This window comes from Opisthocomus hoazin, chromosome 6, assembly GCF_030867145.1.
Source record: "Opisthocomus hoazin isolate bOpiHoa1 chromosome 6, bOpiHoa1.hap1, whole genome shotgun sequence".
NCBI lineage: Eukaryota > Metazoa > Chordata > Aves > Opisthocomiformes > Opisthocomidae > Opisthocomus > Opisthocomus hoazin.
The window spans coordinates 77,034,807-77,053,377 of NC_134419.1; the positions used below are offsets into that span (position 1 = coordinate 77,034,807).

The following is an 18,571-nucleotide window of genomic DNA, read 5'->3' on the forward strand; positions in this document are numbered from 1 at the left end:
CCACTCACTTGAAAAGGCAGATATGGATTAAATGGAATTTCAGATTTTACAAGAAATTATTTAACCTAGAGGCTAAAGCTCTTTTATGTTTAAGCCTGAATTTAACTTGAAGCGTAAAGAAAACTGTAGCATAAATTAGCACATATTGAAAATTTGACACTAGAAAAATAAAAAGTTGAATTAAATCTAAGTAGTAAACCAAAGAACTAATTTTTGTTAATTTGCTGGATATTGTCAGTGGTTAAATAAGTAACTGTAGTCAGATTATAGGCTCTCAAAGGCAAAACAAAACAACTGTGGATTGAAAAATCCTTGAACTTTGTAAGCATCAAAAATGAACAGCTGGAAAAAGATACTCAAATCCACAAAACCCACGAGACTTACATATTTCCATTTGTGTCTGAATCAAGTTGTTGCATTTCTCTGACATGATCGAGAGCTCACTGATACCAGTATCAACCCTACAATTCAACTCACTCATCTACTCAGAGCAGTAGATCTTACACCGATGGGACACTTACATCTCAAAATAAAGCCGTTCAGCACATCTGCCCTCCTGTGGTGCCTAGCTGCATTACATGTTACAAAATATTTCTAAGATTAAATGTTAATTCTATCCCAAGAGAAAGCAAGCTTAACTTAGAATGAAAATTCATGTCACAGGCACAGAAAAGCTTCACAGTAATGCTTAAAAGTTGACAGTGTTTAACACCAGTAACAAAAATAGGATTAGGCATTTTTAATGGAAAATATTCTGCTTCTCTATCAGTCTTCCCCTGCCAGTCCTCTTTTTTTTTTAACCTCCATCCATGAAATATTACGCAATATGTTGATCATGCTGGTTTTTAATTTCAACTCAACTGAAGAAGCATTGTTAAAAAGAATCACTATATCCCAGGGGAATCAGGAAATTAAACTTTATTTACTGGGTTTTGACTTTCCCATAAGTAGATACAGCCATATACCATCTGATTACCATCTGAGGGGAGGCACAGCTTGAAAAAAGAGCACTGCCAATGTGCCACTGGGCCACTGATTAATTAAGCAATAAGATGAGAAGGTCTGTCGCTTAGGGTCATTAATGCATGCCTAAAATGCCATTTGAGGCATGAACGTCTGGTTAGTATTACACAGCCTGATCCCACAAGAATTTACGTCTAAGCGCAGCACTTGATACCTCTGTTGGTCTGTTTGCATAGTAGGCACTGCCATTTGCAGGTATTAGAACATGCTGGACAATCTAAACACGATCTTTATTTTGGGAGGTAGGGGGAATGAGACAGGGGCAGTGAATGTTCATTTGAAACTCAAAAAACCACTTCTGTTTCAGGAATAGCATGCTCCGAGTTACAAAATTTGTCTCTCATTCCATAGAATACTGAAAGGGATCACAAAAACACATACACAGACACAAGTTTCTTAAAATAATACCCTGGCAGGCAGCTAGGTCTCTGATGAAGCTCTAAATACTCTCTAGCAAATCTACGCACGGGGAAGTAGCGCTGGTTACAGCAAAGTCTGGAAGGCAGGACTCCTCCGTTTCACCCTCATGGCTTTGGGGCTGACTGAGCAATCGCCCTCAGTACAGCATGCCACAGGTACGTCACCTGCAAAACGAGTGCTACTACTTAAATACTCCATGGGGCTACTCTAAGGATTAATTCATTGCTATTAGGGTAGTGCTTTATGATCGTATTCGTGTTTCTAGAAATCCCACAGCAAGGGGGAAAGGTATTCCTAAGATCCTTCTAGTTTTCTAAACCAGTTCAGGTAGTCTGGAGAAAAGACCCCTCTAGACGAAGCGAGAGCCGTGGATGTTATCTACCTTGACTTCAGCAAGGCTTTCGACACAGTCTCCCATGATATCCTCCTAGGGAAGCTGAGGAAGTGTGGGCTGGATGAGTGGTCGGTGAAGTGGATAGAGAACTGGCTGAATGGCAGAGCTCAGAGGGTTGTCATCAGCGGCGCTGAGTCTAGTTGGAGGCTGGTGACAAGTGGTGTCCCTCAGGGGTCAGTACTGGGCCCAGTCTTGTTTAACTTCTTCATCAACGACCTGGATGAAGAGTTAGAATGTACCCTCAGCAAGTTTGCTGACGACACCAAACTGGGAGGTGTGGTAGATACACCAGCAGGCTGTGCTGCCATTCAGCGTGACCTGGATAGGCTGGAAAGCTGGGCAGAGAGGAACCTGATGAGGTTCAACAAGGGCAAGTGCAGGGTCCTGCACCTGGGGAGGAACAACCCCATGCACCAGTACAGGCTTGGGGTGGACCTGCTGGAGAGCAGCTCTGCGGAGAGGGACCTGGGTGTCCTGGTGGATGACAGGTTAACCATGAGCCAGCAGTGTGCCCTGGCTGCCAAGAAGGCCAATGGGATCCTGGGGTGCATCAAGAAGAGTGTGGCCAGCAGGACGAGGGAGGTTCTCCTTCCCCTCTACACTGCCCTGGTGAGGCCTCATCTGGAGTACTGTGTCCAGTTCTGGGCTCCCCAGTTCAAGAAAGATGAAGAGCTACTGGAGAGAGTCCAGCGGAGGGCTACAAGGATGGTGAGGGGACTGGAGCATCTCCCCTACGAGGAGAGGTTGAGGGAACTGGGCTTGTTCAGCCTGAACAAGAGAAGGCTGCGAGGGGACCTTATAAATGCCTACAAATATCTGAAGGGTGGGTGTCAGGAGGATGGGGCCAAGCTCTTTTCAATGGTGCCCAGTGACAGGACAAGGGGCAACGGGCACAAACTGAGGCACAGGAAGTTCCGTCTGAACATGAGGAAGAACTTCTTCCCTCTGAGGGTGACGGAGCACTGGAACAGGCTGCCCAGGGAGGTTGTGGAGTCTCCTTCTCTGGAGATATTCAAGACCCACCTGGACAAGATCCTGTGCAGCTTGCTGTAGGTGACCCTGCTTCGGCAGGGGGGTTGGACTAGATGACCCACAGAGGTCCCTTCCAACCCCTACTATTCTGTGATTCTGTGATTCTATATTCCTTCTGCCAGAGCTGCCACATTCTGTGCAAAATAGTTAAACTTTGGGCTTGAAAGCAAGCACAGGGGCTTCTCTAGTTCAGCGGTCTGGGCACTCTTCTGTGAGCAGGCAGACCTGAGTTCCAGTCCTTGCTTCAATTAATGTTTACTTCAAATTTAAAAGTCATATAAGGACTCTGACCTGGGCAACCCCCTCTCTCTGGTGGGTGCCCTAACCCCTGGGTTAGATCATCATGCTCACTCATGTGTACATGTGAACTTCATCTTGCCGATTTAATGAACATCTAAAAATTCCATGCAGATGAGACAGCTTCAGGAAGAGGAAAGAAAACTTGCACCGCTGTGTAATAAACCATAACCCTCTCCCTGAAACAATGCAAGAACAGAGGAAACAATAGAACCTGTTTCAAATGGGTCCTGTAACAACTAAGCTTTTACACCGAGACACGGTAATAGCTGCTCTTCGTGTACCCCCTGAAGAACTTGATGTGTTTGAGGATTCTCCCAACTTCAAGCATGGTGGTGACACAAGAATAATTAATTCATGGATCTTTTCCCCGATACAGGATTGAGCTTGGTGCTGTCAAGACTAAGGCACTTCAGACTCGTCCAGAAGTAGCACTTTAAACACCCGTGGAAGACTTCTGGGACTTGGGTGTCTCTAGCATCTGCCACCAGATTAACAGGCGTTCAAATACATTTAGTCTCTGTGACTTCCACACAGCTTCCACTTTTTCTACATACAGAATTAGCTGCATAACTTCAGAAAGATGGAGAAAACGCAAGGTCACTCAGTTCTGTTTTTCGGTTTGTGTTTTTTTTGTTTGTTTGTTTGCTTGTATTTTTTTAAATCCCGTTTTACAGAGTGTCCAAACAGACGATTTCAACCCATTGGCTTCAAGAGAGATTAAGGTTTTGAAAATCACTTCCCACACGCAGGCTCAGAGATGTTATTATTCCCTCCATATTATAGGCTGAACCTGGAATATCGTGACCAGCTTTGGGCTGCAGAGATACAGGACAGGATCCAGCAAACAGTAAGATGGTCAGAGGCACATGACTTGCGAGGAGAGGCTGCGGAAAATGGGTTGGGTTGGTCTAGTGAAGATGAGGCTAAGACCAGCCCGTGACTGCTTCAGGAACAGTTACAAAGGTGATTTAGCCAAGCTTTTTGGCAGTGCCTGATGATGCACCAAGAGGCAGCGGTCACAGAGCGCAGACTGGGAGGTTCGGGCTGGGTATCAGGGAAACACTGCTCTCTAGCACTGCACTGCAGTGCTGGGGCAGGCCACCGGCAGAGGCTGTGCAAGCTCCCTCTTTGGAGGCTTTCTAGACGCAGATCAACAAAGCCACGGCTCAGCCGATCCCGTGCCGACAAGGGTCTGGCCTGAGTGGGAAGTCGGACTAGACTGTCCCAGAGGTCCCCTCTGAGCAGTGCTGCTTGATTCGGTTGGGCTCAAACTTCTCTATTTCAAACTACATTTCTTTCTGTACACCCCATTTAAGAAATAATAATGTGAGATATTTCACTTTCAGGTGAATAACAAACTGTGATCAGACAAGAGAGCAAGCTGATAATGTGCTTTTCATAAACGCCACACAGCTGCCTGTCCGAATCATAAATTGTGTGCTTTAATGGTTCACTCACACCCACTATTGCCATACATCCAAATTAAAGTCAGTTAGGGTTACTTCCCTGTTGAATAGGCTTCCCTTTAATTTGATATTCCAGAGATAATGTTTTAACAGCTCGTTATTTTATTACTTTGTTGGGGAGGCAGGCAGAAAAGAAGAAATTTGGGATGAGGCAGCTGTATATAGTCCTTTCCCACTCCAGAGTGGGATGGGTCTCTGTATTTGCCACCTCCTGTTAGTGAGATCATGCAGCAGGAGGAGGGGGGAGGCTAACAGATAATTAAAAAAAACAGTTGGAATACTCTGATATTAAGATAGACTCCAATTTAAAGATAGAGATGCCTAATCCCAAGTTTCTACTTAATTTCAGAAATTTTATTTCTTCTCAACCTGCATGGCCACTGTATCAACATAAACATTTCTATTCCATACAGGTCTCCACTTTTGGTTCAACATCAGCACCATCAAAGTTATGCCAGTTATTTCACTCAGCTAGGGAACAGTGAAATGAGTATGAGCACATTTATAGAAGCTTAATATTATCCACACTTCAACTGTATCACTGTAAATAAAGCTGCACCAGATTTTTGTTTAGACAGATCTCCAACAGTATTGCTGCTGTGGAAGGAAAAGGGCTCATCTTCAGTGCAACATTTTTATCAAGTTGCTTCACTCGGACTAACCTTGAGAGTACATGCTAAGAAACAGCATTTCAGCTACACGGACTGATTCGATTACGAACACAGAGTGATTAGATTAGCAGCAGATGACTTGGAAGTCAAGCTGCTGCATCCCCACTGAATTACTCGCTCCATGAGCAGCAGCACTCCCCCCTCCACCTATCCCTCCGCACAGGCCAGGCACTTCAGGCTTTAAGCATTACTTTAAGCTTCTTTAGACACCAAGTAAACAAAAGGCAAAATTTAAATCTTGCCTCCTATCGTACCAAACCCAATCTGCTATCATACAATGTCAACAGTTTGTCTATCAGGGTCAAAACGACGATTAAAAGCATTTCATAGGTCACAACATTTCATAAATGAAACAGCTCTAAAAGGAAAGCTGACATCTAGCTTACCGGGAGGCCACACGGACCAAGAGACAGCAGCTTTGAGCGAGACCATTTTCTCTGATCTAGTTATCAGCAACCAGGGCAGAAAAAAGATAAAAAACCAAACCTACTTTAAACAAGTGAAGGTAACCATGCAGACACGAGCATAAGACTGTATTCCAACGTGGCTGAACGGACACAACCTGAGGAACAAGCTGTCTTGAGCCAGGGCCTGGGAAGTTAAATGACCAGGGTGCTACTCTTCAGCTCAGCCCTACCAGTCACCAGCCTCCGGCTGTTGCCTGGTTCAGCTGAGAAGTACCAACTCATTCAACCAAAGGAACTTGCAGCCATCTGCCCATCCCCTTGATTTAATTTTTGTAATCAATTTTTCCTGAGTTCTGTGAGTTTAGCTAACATACTGAAAACACTTTTAAATTAACATGAAAGGGGCTTCTTAAGAAATCTGTACAGACAGTCCCTGAATTGATGCAGGCTCATGAGAAAAAAACAGAGGGCAACGATAGCTGCTTATTCAAAAGGATTATAGTACCAAGCCTGTTGTTTCTGTAAAGAGGTTTTGGCTGTGTTCAAATTGTTGACAATACTGTTCCAAGGAAATTTTTCAGCAACTCACCGGGTTATTGGTTTTTTTTTTTTTAAATAAAACAAGGTGTAAAAAATTCCATCTTTATCAGCATCACCTAGAGCATACCCTCTGATTCTGCATAGTAGTTTTGGGCTGAGCTAACCTATAGTATGCTTATCCTCCTGAGCCTACCTAGATCCACCTGATCCTAATTAATTCCCAGCTGGGAGCACTTTCCTGCACACACTAGGAAACCTTTATGAGAGTCACCAGCCCTCCACCCCTCTCTTCCATCCCCCAAGAAGGAAAAAAACTCATACTGCAAAAATATTTTAACTCAGTAGGGCCTTGTTCTCAGAGCCATTATTATCACAAGATTAAACAAAGCTGATGGTTTCTATCCAAAGTATGCAGGTCTATGACTTTTTGGACTTTATTTGGGCCTTTTATTATTCATTTTGAAATTCAGTGTATTATATCTCATGTTATTTACCCAAGAAACACAGCCAGAGCATGAGATACGTGGGCATCACCTGTTTTGTTCATTCCAACACAGTGTATTTGAGTTTGTATAGAGGTTGCATGATCTCTCCACTTTCTCCTCTGGAATCTTTATCACAATATCATTGAGAATATGCATTAATCCATAATTACTTTAACAAAAAAAAAAATCCATGTTTGAGTCAAAATGTAAAGGAAAAAAAAGAGGAAAAAAAGAAATCTGGAATCTTTCTAATGGTGTTTTAAGGCATAACAAACTGCAGCAATTTATTTCACCATATCCAGTTGTAATGCTAAACCACAGATAAACATTACTAATGTAGCAAGAATGTGTTTCTTCCTTCTGATGGAGGTCCAAGATTGCCCTCTTGAGTATGCCAAACAGCATGGGGTACATCATTTACCATGTGATTGGCGCACACTTGAGTTTTGAATCAGTTTGGAGATGAAATTGTTGGCTAAAGCTCTGGAAATTCTGACTCTAGAGCTGTCACGCAGGCTGTCTTGTCTTTGAGAAAAAAAATAATTCTAACACATGTTACTTGGCCTTTTATCTGTTTTTACATTGTTCATTAATGTTTTGCATTTCTACATATTGTGCAGCACCCCAAGAACTTTAGTAGGGGGAACTTCATAAAAAGAAAGAAGTTAATTATTTCAGCATGTGCTAATAAAATTGCTACATGTTTGGGGAAATATTCTAATACAATCTATTTCAATGGCGCACAAAAAGGTCGGCCATTGCATGCTGATACAAAAAGATATATCTGTTCACTGAAAGGCAGAAATAATTTCTTAACATAGCATATTTTCCAGGCGTCTCTTACAATGCAGGGAATTCTAAGGGTTGAGGGTTTATTTTTCCATTTGAGGGTTTATTTTTCCATTTATCTTGTAAACAAAGGAAATTATCCCATAAACTTCTGCTTAAATTTTTTTACTCCACATTATTTTGCATAGCAACAAGCTTATTTCTAGTATATTTTAAGACACACAGTTTGGTTTGTTATTCTATTGATATTAATGGAAATGATCCAGAAGAGGAAAACACATTATTTGGGTCTGACTCTTAATGACTTCCATATCCTAAAGCCAGTAAGTATTCTGGGAGCAGAGCGCTTGGAGGATTGGTTCTGAATTCACTTCCTTAGGGACACGTAACTGTAAAACCATCAGTTCTTTTCAGATCCAGTCCACGTCAAACTCAAACCCTCATGCAGCCTTCCACTTGAGCTTTTTTCCCCTTACTGCCATGAATGACGCATACGTACAGATACTCACATTTTGTGAGTGCACGCAAACATTGTTTACAACATCCTTTCTTTCTTTACTTACACAACTGCTCAGTTATAACCAAACAATACCGTTATTTCGCAGAGCAATCTAATACGTAGCTTTTTTATCTAGTTTCTCTAGCGGCTAGTAACCTGCCTTCGTACCCACGAAACCTTTCAGAAAAGTTTCTCTCTTACCTGAACGTGCAGTTTTGGCTCCCTGTTGCAGTGAACCCTCGAGGATCCAGTCCCAGTATATACTTCCGTCAACACAGATGCTGCCAGCTGCTTGAGGTACGGCCACACCACTGATTCTGCAGTTGAAGGAGCTTTTGTATCAAGATGAGAGTCAATCAGTATCAAATAACACAAGTACAATCACTACCTCTGTTCTCCTAATAGCCGTATTTCTAAAAGTATGTACAATCATGCTTTTCCTTATAATGCTCTTCTTCATTAAAATTGTATAGTAATGTAAGTCTTCAGAGTAACACATGATTGTTAATTTCAATGAACTCTCAACTGTACTACTACATTCACTTCACATAAATGTTTATTTCATCATCCAGTTGAGTAACAAGTACTTCAGATGTCGAGAAAGAGAGCTGATGATGATAAGTCAGTGCTACAAAGGTGTTTTCATAATTAAGATTGCTTTTTGGCTGCAAGTTTTTTCCATTCTCGGGAACGGGTTTTTCAGTGCGACATTCTTCTGAGTGGTGTTTTGGATATCGCCTATAAAACGGGCTCTCAGTATTTTGTTCTTTCACAAATGATGCCTGATAAGTGGTTAAGCCATCCTTGCTGCTAGGAACTGATTCTTGAGCCCATAGGAAGAAGTTCTGTGAGTTCTGTTGCCATCTCTCTGGTTCCACCTTCTTCCGGCCCATACCCTAGAAAAAAAATTGAAAGAAAAATTCACTTAAACATATGACTTACGAGATTCAGCTGTGAAACTGTGACTGTAACAGTCACTACCCCACTGGGAAGTTAACAAAGCTGTTACCACAGTGATTTCAAGAACTTGTGGCTGATCTTCAGCAAGTTAAAAATAATATTGTCAGACTTGCCTGTATGAACATTTCTGGTTGCATACATAATGGGAAATCTGCTGACCTTCCATCTCTTAGTACTAATAAACCACTCATACTTTGCATTTCTGTAGCATACTATATACTCAAAGCTATTTAGCTATACTCAGCTAAATTAATCTTCAGAGTAACTCAAAGAAATAGGTTAATAATTTTATGTTTGGACTACAATAAAGAAACTGAGACAGACCACGAAATCTGAATCTTCAAAATCTATCCTTTGTGTGTCCAAACACAGAGAGACGGAGCCTGATTTTCACACTCCATAGCTTGCAGGAAATTTATTTGGAGTTATGGTTGATCAGTATCTCTAATACTATAAGACACTGCACAAAGTGCACAGAAATGGAGATTACTCTGTGAATAATGAATACCAAAAAATCTAGGTCTAAAAGAGTCCAAAGTCAGACAGAATTCCAATATCACAACTCGCTTCCTTCTCCTCTACTCACTATCTTGTGAACTGTACTATTTATTTTGCTGCCTAGAAAAATATCAACAATCTAAGAACCTGGAAAAACATGAAACTGTTGCACATGCAGAAAAGCCCAAACCAATTCAAATTCTATTAAAAGTTGTGGCTTCTGTGACGTACATTTAAACAGGTATATTATAAAAAGATCTGGATTGGAAAATAATGCATTCTGGAGATAGACTGTGGGTGTCCTATGGATTTTAGTTAAACCTCTGATAAAGATTAGCCCGAACCAAATATGTGGGACTGTGAATTACGGGTGGCTGAGACCCCTACAAAAGTTCACCCCAAGGCCAATCACTTAGCATACCAATAGGGCATACAACTGGGTACAAAACCATGTTAATATGTAAAAACCAGGACCACTACAAAACACCTGTCAGAGACACAAATCATGGGGCTTTTGTTCCCCTTGAATTCTGCCACTCTCATGTGCGCTGCTCTATACCTGAGCCAGTCCCACAGGAGTTACATCCCTACACTACTCAAAAGCGTGGCTTTCTTTGCTGTTTGTATTTTTCTCTTCTCACAATTTCGACCATCTATAATTTTTGCAGGGAGAGAAAAGATACTGGGTTTAATCTCTGGCAGACTGCGAGATAATGAACTTGCTTGATTTTTCTCAGGCTGGATACTTACAAAGTCAAAATACTCTCCCACATTCTGTAGACAGTGTCTGTTGTCATGAGAAGAAAATGGGAAATTGTTGTTCACTGCTCTCTGAAAAAAAGAAATTATAGCAAAAAAAATGAAGTTTCACATACCTTATTTGGAGTCTAATAGTCTTAGTTCTCATATTCTGACAGATGCTGAAATTACAGCTGCCTATGGTCTAACACAGAAGTCATATTCCATGTTAAAACTTCAACTGCACATAATTTTATAGGGGTAATGTGGACCCTCCGTATTTTAATTTTTACAAAATCATCAGGAGGATTTGCGTTCCCTTGACTTGCTGAATATATATATAATTAATATAAAAGTGTGAATTTTCAGATTAAGAAATGATACATCCTGTCTGCAAGCAGCAAAATACTAGATACATGTCAGGATTGCCTTGTCTGATTCACTAGTAAGCCTAAAGCTAATTAAAATAAACCACAAAAGGGACCCCAAAACTGAATTAATCTATGATTTACGTACTGAATGTCATGTACACTGCTTGTTGCAGGGGAAGTAGAGGAGGTATTAATTGCATAACTAATTTATAATCTCATTCGTTAACATAATGTTCATCCAGTCTCTAAAATGAAACTACAGTTTTAGAAGAAAAAAGGACAACTGCAAGGGAACTATTTTAAAAGTAATTTAACATATTTAATTTTTAAAAAGTTTCTGATATTTCATTGCAATATTATTAAAATAGCTAAAAACTGAAACACTAAAACCTCTTCTGGACTATTAGATTGCCTCTGTTCTTCCCCAAGCATTATTTTCCTGCTTCATGTTGGGACTTTCATATTTTTTCTGTAAATGCTCTAGCAATATTTACTTTTACCATTGTGGAACACATTTTTCATCTTCCAACTAGTTTTAATGTAACACAATTTAAAAAAGAGTATTTCAAGAGTACGTGAATGTGAAACTGGATGCCTGATCCAGCAAGAAGAATCATCAAATACAAAATCGGCCTGCATGGAGTCAGCTGCATGAACATATCTTAAGGTATTTGTTGTACTAGACAGATTCTCCACCTTTTTTAGGTATGTACCACACGTTCACTTGTTTTCTCATACAGATTCAACCAGATTGCAGTTCAATGGATAAGTAAATTCAACGGATACATTCTCATATATGTGTTTAAAAATAAGCACCTGCTAAGTCAGTAAAATGTAAGACTTATCAAAATATCCTATGCAGCTACACATCAATCTTAACATTTTAGGAACAGTGTTTATTACTAGTGCCTATATGCTGCAGGAAAATTGAATACCGAGATGGTAAATACTGAATGTCATCTCTTGGAAGGATTCTGCATATTAACGAATGGTTAAAAAGATCTATTACACAATAACTATTGGACTATCACGAAGTGAGAAATAAGAGGTAATATAAGCTTAAACAGTACTATACTTCTGAGAAAATTAATCAGTCTCACAGCCAGTGAGTTCCGTCACACAAAGAGACGAGAGACATCCAGCTTCACACGCAGTGAGCTTGCAACACTGTCAGCACTTTTTAAACGTGTCACATAAACAAACTTCCTCAGATTGTTTCTGGGACATCACATTTTAGCCTTTAATGCATCTTTGTACTCTCACCACTGACCTCATTTTAATTCTTGATTTATGACAGATAGGAATTCCACTAATTCTTTTTAGCAGTGAAGCGCTGGTAAACACAAGGCATAAAACATCAGGTGAACAGCCATAGCAGTGTTGGCAAAAGGTCCATCTAACCTGGTTCTCCTTTTCAGCCACTGAAGGTGGCTAAGGCCAGGCGCTCCACAGAAAGGCATAGGTAGTGTCAACATACTGTATCCTCATGTTACAGTATAATCTTCTCCTTTCCTTTTCACTAGCCCCAAGCTTCCTTTTTAAATATCCCTTCCTAGACCATTTCTGCTCTTCATTACAGCAAAATCTGTGAAATGAACTCCATATAATTGCTGTGCTTATAGAAAATAAAAATAGAAAATATTCTGTGCACAGAGTGGGTTGGTGAAGCAAAGCTCAGCATGATGATAAAATAAGGACATAAAAACTTGCTTATGAAATTGTAACATTTTAAATACTCGTGATTTTAAACTGCTGTATTTTATTTGTTTCCAAAATTGTCCCAAATCTCATTTTTAAGCAAGCCTTAAAAATGTTTCAAATGGGAAGCTTCCAACTTTTTAATAATCAAAAAAAAAAAAAAAAAAAATCCTTCGCCTGAATACACAGAATTTCTGACATTCAATTCAAAACAGATCATCAAATTTCAATTAAACATTCTCATAGGCCTTTACACACAGATTTTGGACTGAGATCAATCATAATATATTCTGGCACATAAACGTGTCTCAAACAGCTATAGTAGCTAAGAAAAGGAAAAGTAACTGATGCTGGAAATCAGCAATAACTACAGCAGGACTTTGAGAATCCAAAAGTGTAACCGAGTAACTGTGAAATATGTTCCTTCTTTAGCACAGCTAGCAATCATTTTACTCCCTGAGGCACAAAGTCTGCCAGCCCACTACGACTGCTTTGCTAACTACCATCAGTGCTATTCTTACTCATAACTTAGCAAGAGGTTTCTTGCAAAAAGGAGCGCTGTAAATTGACTATATTGCCACAGTAACTCACCTGCTCCCGAGCTTTGTACGCTTGTGGCAATCTATCCTCAACATACTGAGCCGCTCCTGAGTTCCAGACTTGTTTCAGGGCAGACCTTGTAGTTGACTCAGGTTGACTCTGGCACGCACCCACTTGAGCAAACTAGAAAACAATGAAAATTGTGACTCATTAAAACAAAAAAAGCCAACAACTAAAAACCCAATAAATCTGATCGGAAATGTGGGCAAAATGGTATTTTCCCATTTATTTTTTGTTATTTGGATTGCAGCAGCACCTAGCGGCCTCTGGAGAAATCAAGAGCCTCCCCCCGACAGCACAACTCCTACCATAAAGACCTTAGGATGTAGATCAGTAACCAGACACAAATATTATTTCTCCAGGAACTTTCCAAAAACTGTTTATATAGCGATAATCCGTCCAGCAAAACCACTTCTGCTACAATATTTTTTTCCCCCTATGCTGCTCCCGCTGCTGTAGGTTAGAAAGCACAGAACTTTTGGGGTACAGCTCAGCCAGACTTTGGGCCTAAGGGTTCAGCGACGAAGAACGGCCTGTGCCAGGCGCGTGTCCCAGCACCCCGGGATGCCCAGATGTCCTGGGCCAGGGCCTCCCACCGGGGCTGCGGCACTTGTGACAGCAAGAACTGGCACACAGGTCAGCTGGCATTTTCCAGAAGGCACAGAAAATCAGCGAGGGCTAAATATACAGTAAGAGACCTCCAGAGAGGTCTCCTCCAAGAGATCTTTCCTGCTTGAAAACTGGAGAAAAAAATCCTGCCAGTTTGCTTTAGCATGCTTCCTCTGAGTACTTAGGGCACTTTTATGAACACCGGGAAGGGGATCCTGGCTAAAGCACAAGGTCAGTCCCAGCACGGCGTTTTTTCGAGAGTTTAAGGATAAAAAAGCCCTGGAGGGTGTTGGGGGTCTCTGGCCGAACGCTCACCCAGATGCCGGTGCGCTGTTGGCTGGGGTGGGAGCACTGGCCCTTGGGCATGGCTCTGCCGCTCTTGCCCAGTCCGCTCTGGCCCAGAGAGGGGGGTGGAACCCCCACTGTGACTTCAGAACCTCCCTGATTGCATCACTCCGTGATTCCGGGGCATCAGTGAGGTCCAGAGGAGCGGAGGCAATGCTGCCCTTACCCACCTACTGCAGAAGCTGCAGAGGGGCTTTTTATGAGGGTGTGTAGTGACAGGACAAGGGGGAACGGCTCTAAACTAAAAGAGGGCAGATTTAGATTAGATATTAGGAAGAAATTCTTCCCTGCGAGGGTGGCAGTGCCCTGGCCCAGGTTGCCCAGAGAAGCTGTGGCTGCCCCCTCCCTGGCAGTGTTCAAGGCCAGGTTCGATGGAGCTCTGAGCAACCTGGTCTGGTGGAAGCGGTCCCTGTGCAGGGCAGGGGGGTTGGAACATGATGGTCTGTAAGGTCCCTCCGAACCCAAACCGTTCTGTGGTTCTATGATAGGGAAAAAAATGTTGGTAAAAGTACTAAATGGTGTCTGAAAATGGGAGAGAAATTGAGTTCCATTCAAAAATAAATTAGTCCTGCACAATTACTTCACAGACACTTTACAATTGGAGCGGTAATATCTAAAGAAAGGAGGGTCATTTCTGAGGAGAAAACCAAGGACACTAGGTATATTATTAACATGTAACTTCACGCTCTTTCTAAAATCACTTTACACATACACACATCTTAATTACAAACAGTATGTTTAAAAAAACCCTGACAGCACCTTAAAGGTATTTTTGCCTATGAGTGCTGACTTGCAAACACCTGTATATGTAACCACGAGCACGCTCTGCCAGCCAGCACTGCCCAGGCAGGGGCTCCAGGAAACCCATCGGGGATGGTGTCCCCCGGGGAATTGGGGGGGGCTGCCCTGCCGGGGCAGACAGCGCTGGGGTGTGGGTGCTGTCGGCACCGTGCCACTGGCCAGGACAGTCCCCGCTCCGTTCATTCGTATTGTGTAGTGCCCAAGAGGGATGTAGCAGACTTTTTATGTATAACATTTCATAACGTGTTTTTATGGACGGGGAAGTGGAGAACCAACCAAAAGGTAAGGCTTATTTCACAGAAAGAAAACTGAGCCCTTCCTTACCGTGAAATGAGCCTGTGGGTGAGCTCTAGACAAGGCAGAACTTCCCACTAAACAAAGCACAAACCAAGACTTTGCCTCCTGGGCCCTGGCAGACTGTAAACAACACGACACTGGTAGGGCAGGTGGCCTGTTTTCCACTATATTGATGTTCAAGGCTAACTTATGTGGGAATCGTATACCATGGTGGGCAAACGGAACAAGAAAAAATATGGTACTTGCCTTAGTTAAGTATAAATGGTTCAGACAGTCATAGCCATCTATTTCAAAGGCAATTACAAAGTTCCTGCAGGACAGTCTAGTTTTCCATCTTACTATCAGACACTGGTAACAATATTTGGGAATACTAGCTGCCATCATGGAGTTTTTCAAGGCTTTCTTCTAATTACCTACTTTGTTTCTCTAAGTAGCTGTTAAAGTTTTGATAATACAGATAAGAGTGATTATTTGGAACTTGCAATTATTAACAACACCATGCTGCAAGCTACTTCTAAGTACAAAAGCAGCTAAATGCCTTTTATGATGATTTACAGAGGCTAATGTAAACCTTGTGTGTGAAAAATAAGCTGTTCCAGATAATGCAATTTTGGGTAAGCAAAAAAACCCCAAACCCAACCGTTGTAAACAAGCTGTAAGAGCAGTGTGTTGTGAAACACTGTCACGATTATATTGTCATCTCAGCCTTGACTGTAATGAACTGTGCTGATGTCTAAATGCACCAGGATCAGATCAGAAGGCTGTGGGGATAACTCATGCTATTTTTAAGACTAAGCCAGTCACAGAAACAACTAGAGAAGGCTAAAGACCATGACAGGCAGAGGAACCTGTCATTTGTTTATATTCCACTCTACTCACTTTCAGATTCAGTAACTTGGGGCCCATTATTGCAAACTCAGACAGCACTTTGGCCTTTAAAGTATTACTCCACTATAAGTTTTTTTTCCCCCTGAAGGGCAACTGCTGTTTTCCAGTGAGATATGGGTAAAGCTGAAAAATAAAAGTTTAAGGGTGAAACGTAAAAAGGTCCCCTCCTAACACTGCAGAAGGATTCTAAAGGAACATAAGGAATAAATTAAATTATGGAGGAGTTGGGCTGGTCAGCAACAGCAGCAGGCATAGGTCCAGTATAATAAAAGTTTGACTAAAACTGCTTTAAAACATTATCATCAATAATTATATTTCTTAAATAGAATTTTTTCGTGCCAAAGTGTACTGTTGTCTTTACAACATTGTTGTTACTGCTAGAAGACATGTGCTTTGTGTTAGTAAAAATATGCAAAATTACTTGGTTTACAAAGGAAACAAGGCTTATCCAACCGCACTTTCTGCCTCTGAGATCCCACAACAATTTTCAAATCTTCAGGCCATTTTCAGTCAACTTTGAGAGAAAGAAAGAATCTTGACAATGACTAGGATCGGCTAAGCTCCACGAGGATCAGTGGCAGGACAGAGAAGCACCCCAGTAAAGAAAGGCATTATATTGCCTGGGAAGATGATGACAGCCAGTCAACATTTGTATTTCCTGACCAGTCACAAACTGTACTGTCTCATGTGGCATGGAGAATAAAGGGTGTCAACTAAGAGGAAATCAATAAATACTAAAAATCACTTGGGCCCTATTCAAGGCACCATTTGCTCGCTCAGGCCATCACAGCTAAGCCTTTGCCAAATCCAGAGGCCAGCACCCTACAGTTCTTGACCCCCGGCACTCAAAGGTGCCCCATCACCAAGCGCTCTCCGGTTCCACCAAGGTTACAGCCACTTGGCACGTGTGCAAGCCCCACGAATCAGCCCCTCATGCCCCGTTCCCTTACCTAAGCTACCTAACACGGCAACGAGCCCAGTCTTCCCTCAGGACAGGGCTGGGACAAACCAGGCCAGAAGGCCCCGGAGGCTCAGCAGCTCCCCGCTACACAGAAACCCCTCGCTCTCCGGGCACGGCACGAACCGGCTGCTGATGGTGCGGCCCCACCGCTTCGGCTCAGCACCCCTAACAGCCGGCAAACCGCCCAGGAAAGCCAAACCCGCGCCTGAGGCGGGCGAGAAGCGGCCCCGGCCCTCCCCGGCGCCCGCCATTTCTCGCCACCGCCGCCCTTCTCCTCACGCCTCGGCCCCGCCCCGCCGCGCGAGTCCCACCTTCCGCGCTCTCCTATTGGCCAGAGCCCGCTTGCCCCACCCTCAGCGCCTCCTGGGGCTTCCCGGGAAGCCGCGCGAGAGGCGGCTGCTCCCGGCCTGGCGCCCCCCTCCCTCCCCTCAGGCCGGCGGCGGGCGCTGGCAGCGGCCTGCGGGAGATGGAGGAGCTGCGCGGGGCGGGGGCCGCCGCCCCGCTGAGGGGAGACGCGGAGGAGCCCGTGCGGGTAACGGCGGGGGGGGACGCGGCGCGACTCCGCCCGCGGCGGGCAGCGGGAGAGGTGTCCCGCGGCGGAGGGGCACCGGAGCCGCCCGGCGGTCCCTCAGCCGGCCCGGTGCCGCGGGGCCGGGCGGGCGGTGAGCGCGGCCCTCGGTAGCGCTGGGAGCCGCCTCACGGGCGCGCGTGCTCGCCCCGGCTTGGCGAGGGAGGGAACGGAGCGCGGCGGGGAAACCTGCTAATTATCATTAAGCTTTAATTACGAGCATTTTTTCTGTTGTTATGCTGAAGTGCGGTGTGCTGCGCGGTGTTTGGGTAAACAGTGTCCCGTGGATCTGTTTTTTTTTTTTTTTCCTCTTAGCCTGTGTTGTTTCAAAGCTCTGAAGGCAAGCGTGGCGGCCGCCTGTTTCACCGTGTGTGAGGGGAAATAACGCAGCCGTGAGGCTCACCTGGGGCTGGAAAGCGTTTAGCTTCAATGTTGGTGTATGTTAGCGAACACTTACTTTCAGACAGTTCTGCAGTGTGAGAGGGGATGGTGTTTTAGCTTTGGCCCTGTTGAGTGATTTCACATTCCGTGGGGAGCCGACCTTGTGCCTTACGGCTCGCGGAGCGTAGGCTTGGCAAGAGTGTCAGGGTCAGGGTGACCGAAATACGTGTCCAGGAGGGCGTTATGAGTGAACACATGACTGGGCTTGGGTCACTTACTGTTAAAAACAGCTTACTGTAGAGCAATTATGCCATTACTTTATAAACAGAAGACTGATTTCTCTTTGAAAACCAGGGGTCGGTGCTGTTTCTTGGAGGCAACGAAGTGAAAAGCAGCGCTGTGGTGAAGTACTCGTCTGCCCCGCCGCAAGCAGCATTCGCCCGTCTGCAGGAGAAAACGGACTTGAAGCTTCCGCCTGCCAACTGGCTGCGCGAAAGCGCCAAGCTGGGACCGGCGGGTACAACCATTCTTGGCAACAACAAAAAAAGTACACCATTTTCAAGGTAAACAACAGCAGGCTCTATTTTTTTTTCCCCAGGCCTTTAAGAATAATTCTAACGGTGAACTTGGACCATATGTAATTCAAAGTATAAAGTACAGACTTCACTATAGCAACTAGCTATCGCTTTTTCTTAACCAGTCTCCCTCTACGTGTTCATCCTTAGTTCTTGCCTGTATGCTATAATCTTGTCTCTTTTCGAAATGGTTAATAATGCTGTTGATTATTATTTTTTTTTAAGTGCATGTTGACACCTTGCCTGAGACAGTCC

The 18,571-nt window shown here is 43.4% G+C and overlaps 2 protein-coding genes across 2 annotated transcripts in view; one reads left to right on the forward strand and one right to left on the reverse strand.

Moving 5' to 3' along the window:
- The window catches only part of TEX36 (testis expressed 36), a 145,365-nt gene extending 131,499 nt beyond the window's left edge, over positions 1 to 13,866 (reverse strand). The window contains exons 1-4 of the mRNA XM_075424134.1: positions 13,816 to 13,866; positions 12,883 to 13,014; positions 10,235 to 10,315; positions 8,228 to 8,922 (exon numbers count right to left, since the gene is read on the reverse strand). Coding sequence (XP_075280249.1) covers positions 8,566 to 8,922; positions 10,235 to 10,315; positions 12,883 to 13,014; positions 13,816 to 13,866 — 621 coding nt within the window. The 3' untranslated portion in view covers positions 8,228 to 8,565. The remainder of the gene's footprint in view (positions 1 to 8,227; positions 8,923 to 10,234; positions 10,316 to 12,882; positions 13,015 to 13,815) is intronic.
- A 3,319-nt stretch (positions 13,867 to 17,185) lies between these two features.
- Positions 17,186 to 18,571, forward strand: part of EDRF1 (erythroid differentiation regulatory factor 1) — a 30,523-nt gene continuing 29,137 nt past the window's right edge. Inside the window, exons 1-2 of the mRNA XM_075423913.1 lie at positions 17,186 to 17,324; positions 18,096 to 18,304. Coding sequence (XP_075280028.1) covers positions 17,259 to 17,324; positions 18,096 to 18,304 — 275 coding nt within the window. The 5' untranslated portion in view covers positions 17,186 to 17,258. The remainder of the gene's footprint in view (positions 17,325 to 18,095; positions 18,305 to 18,571) is intronic.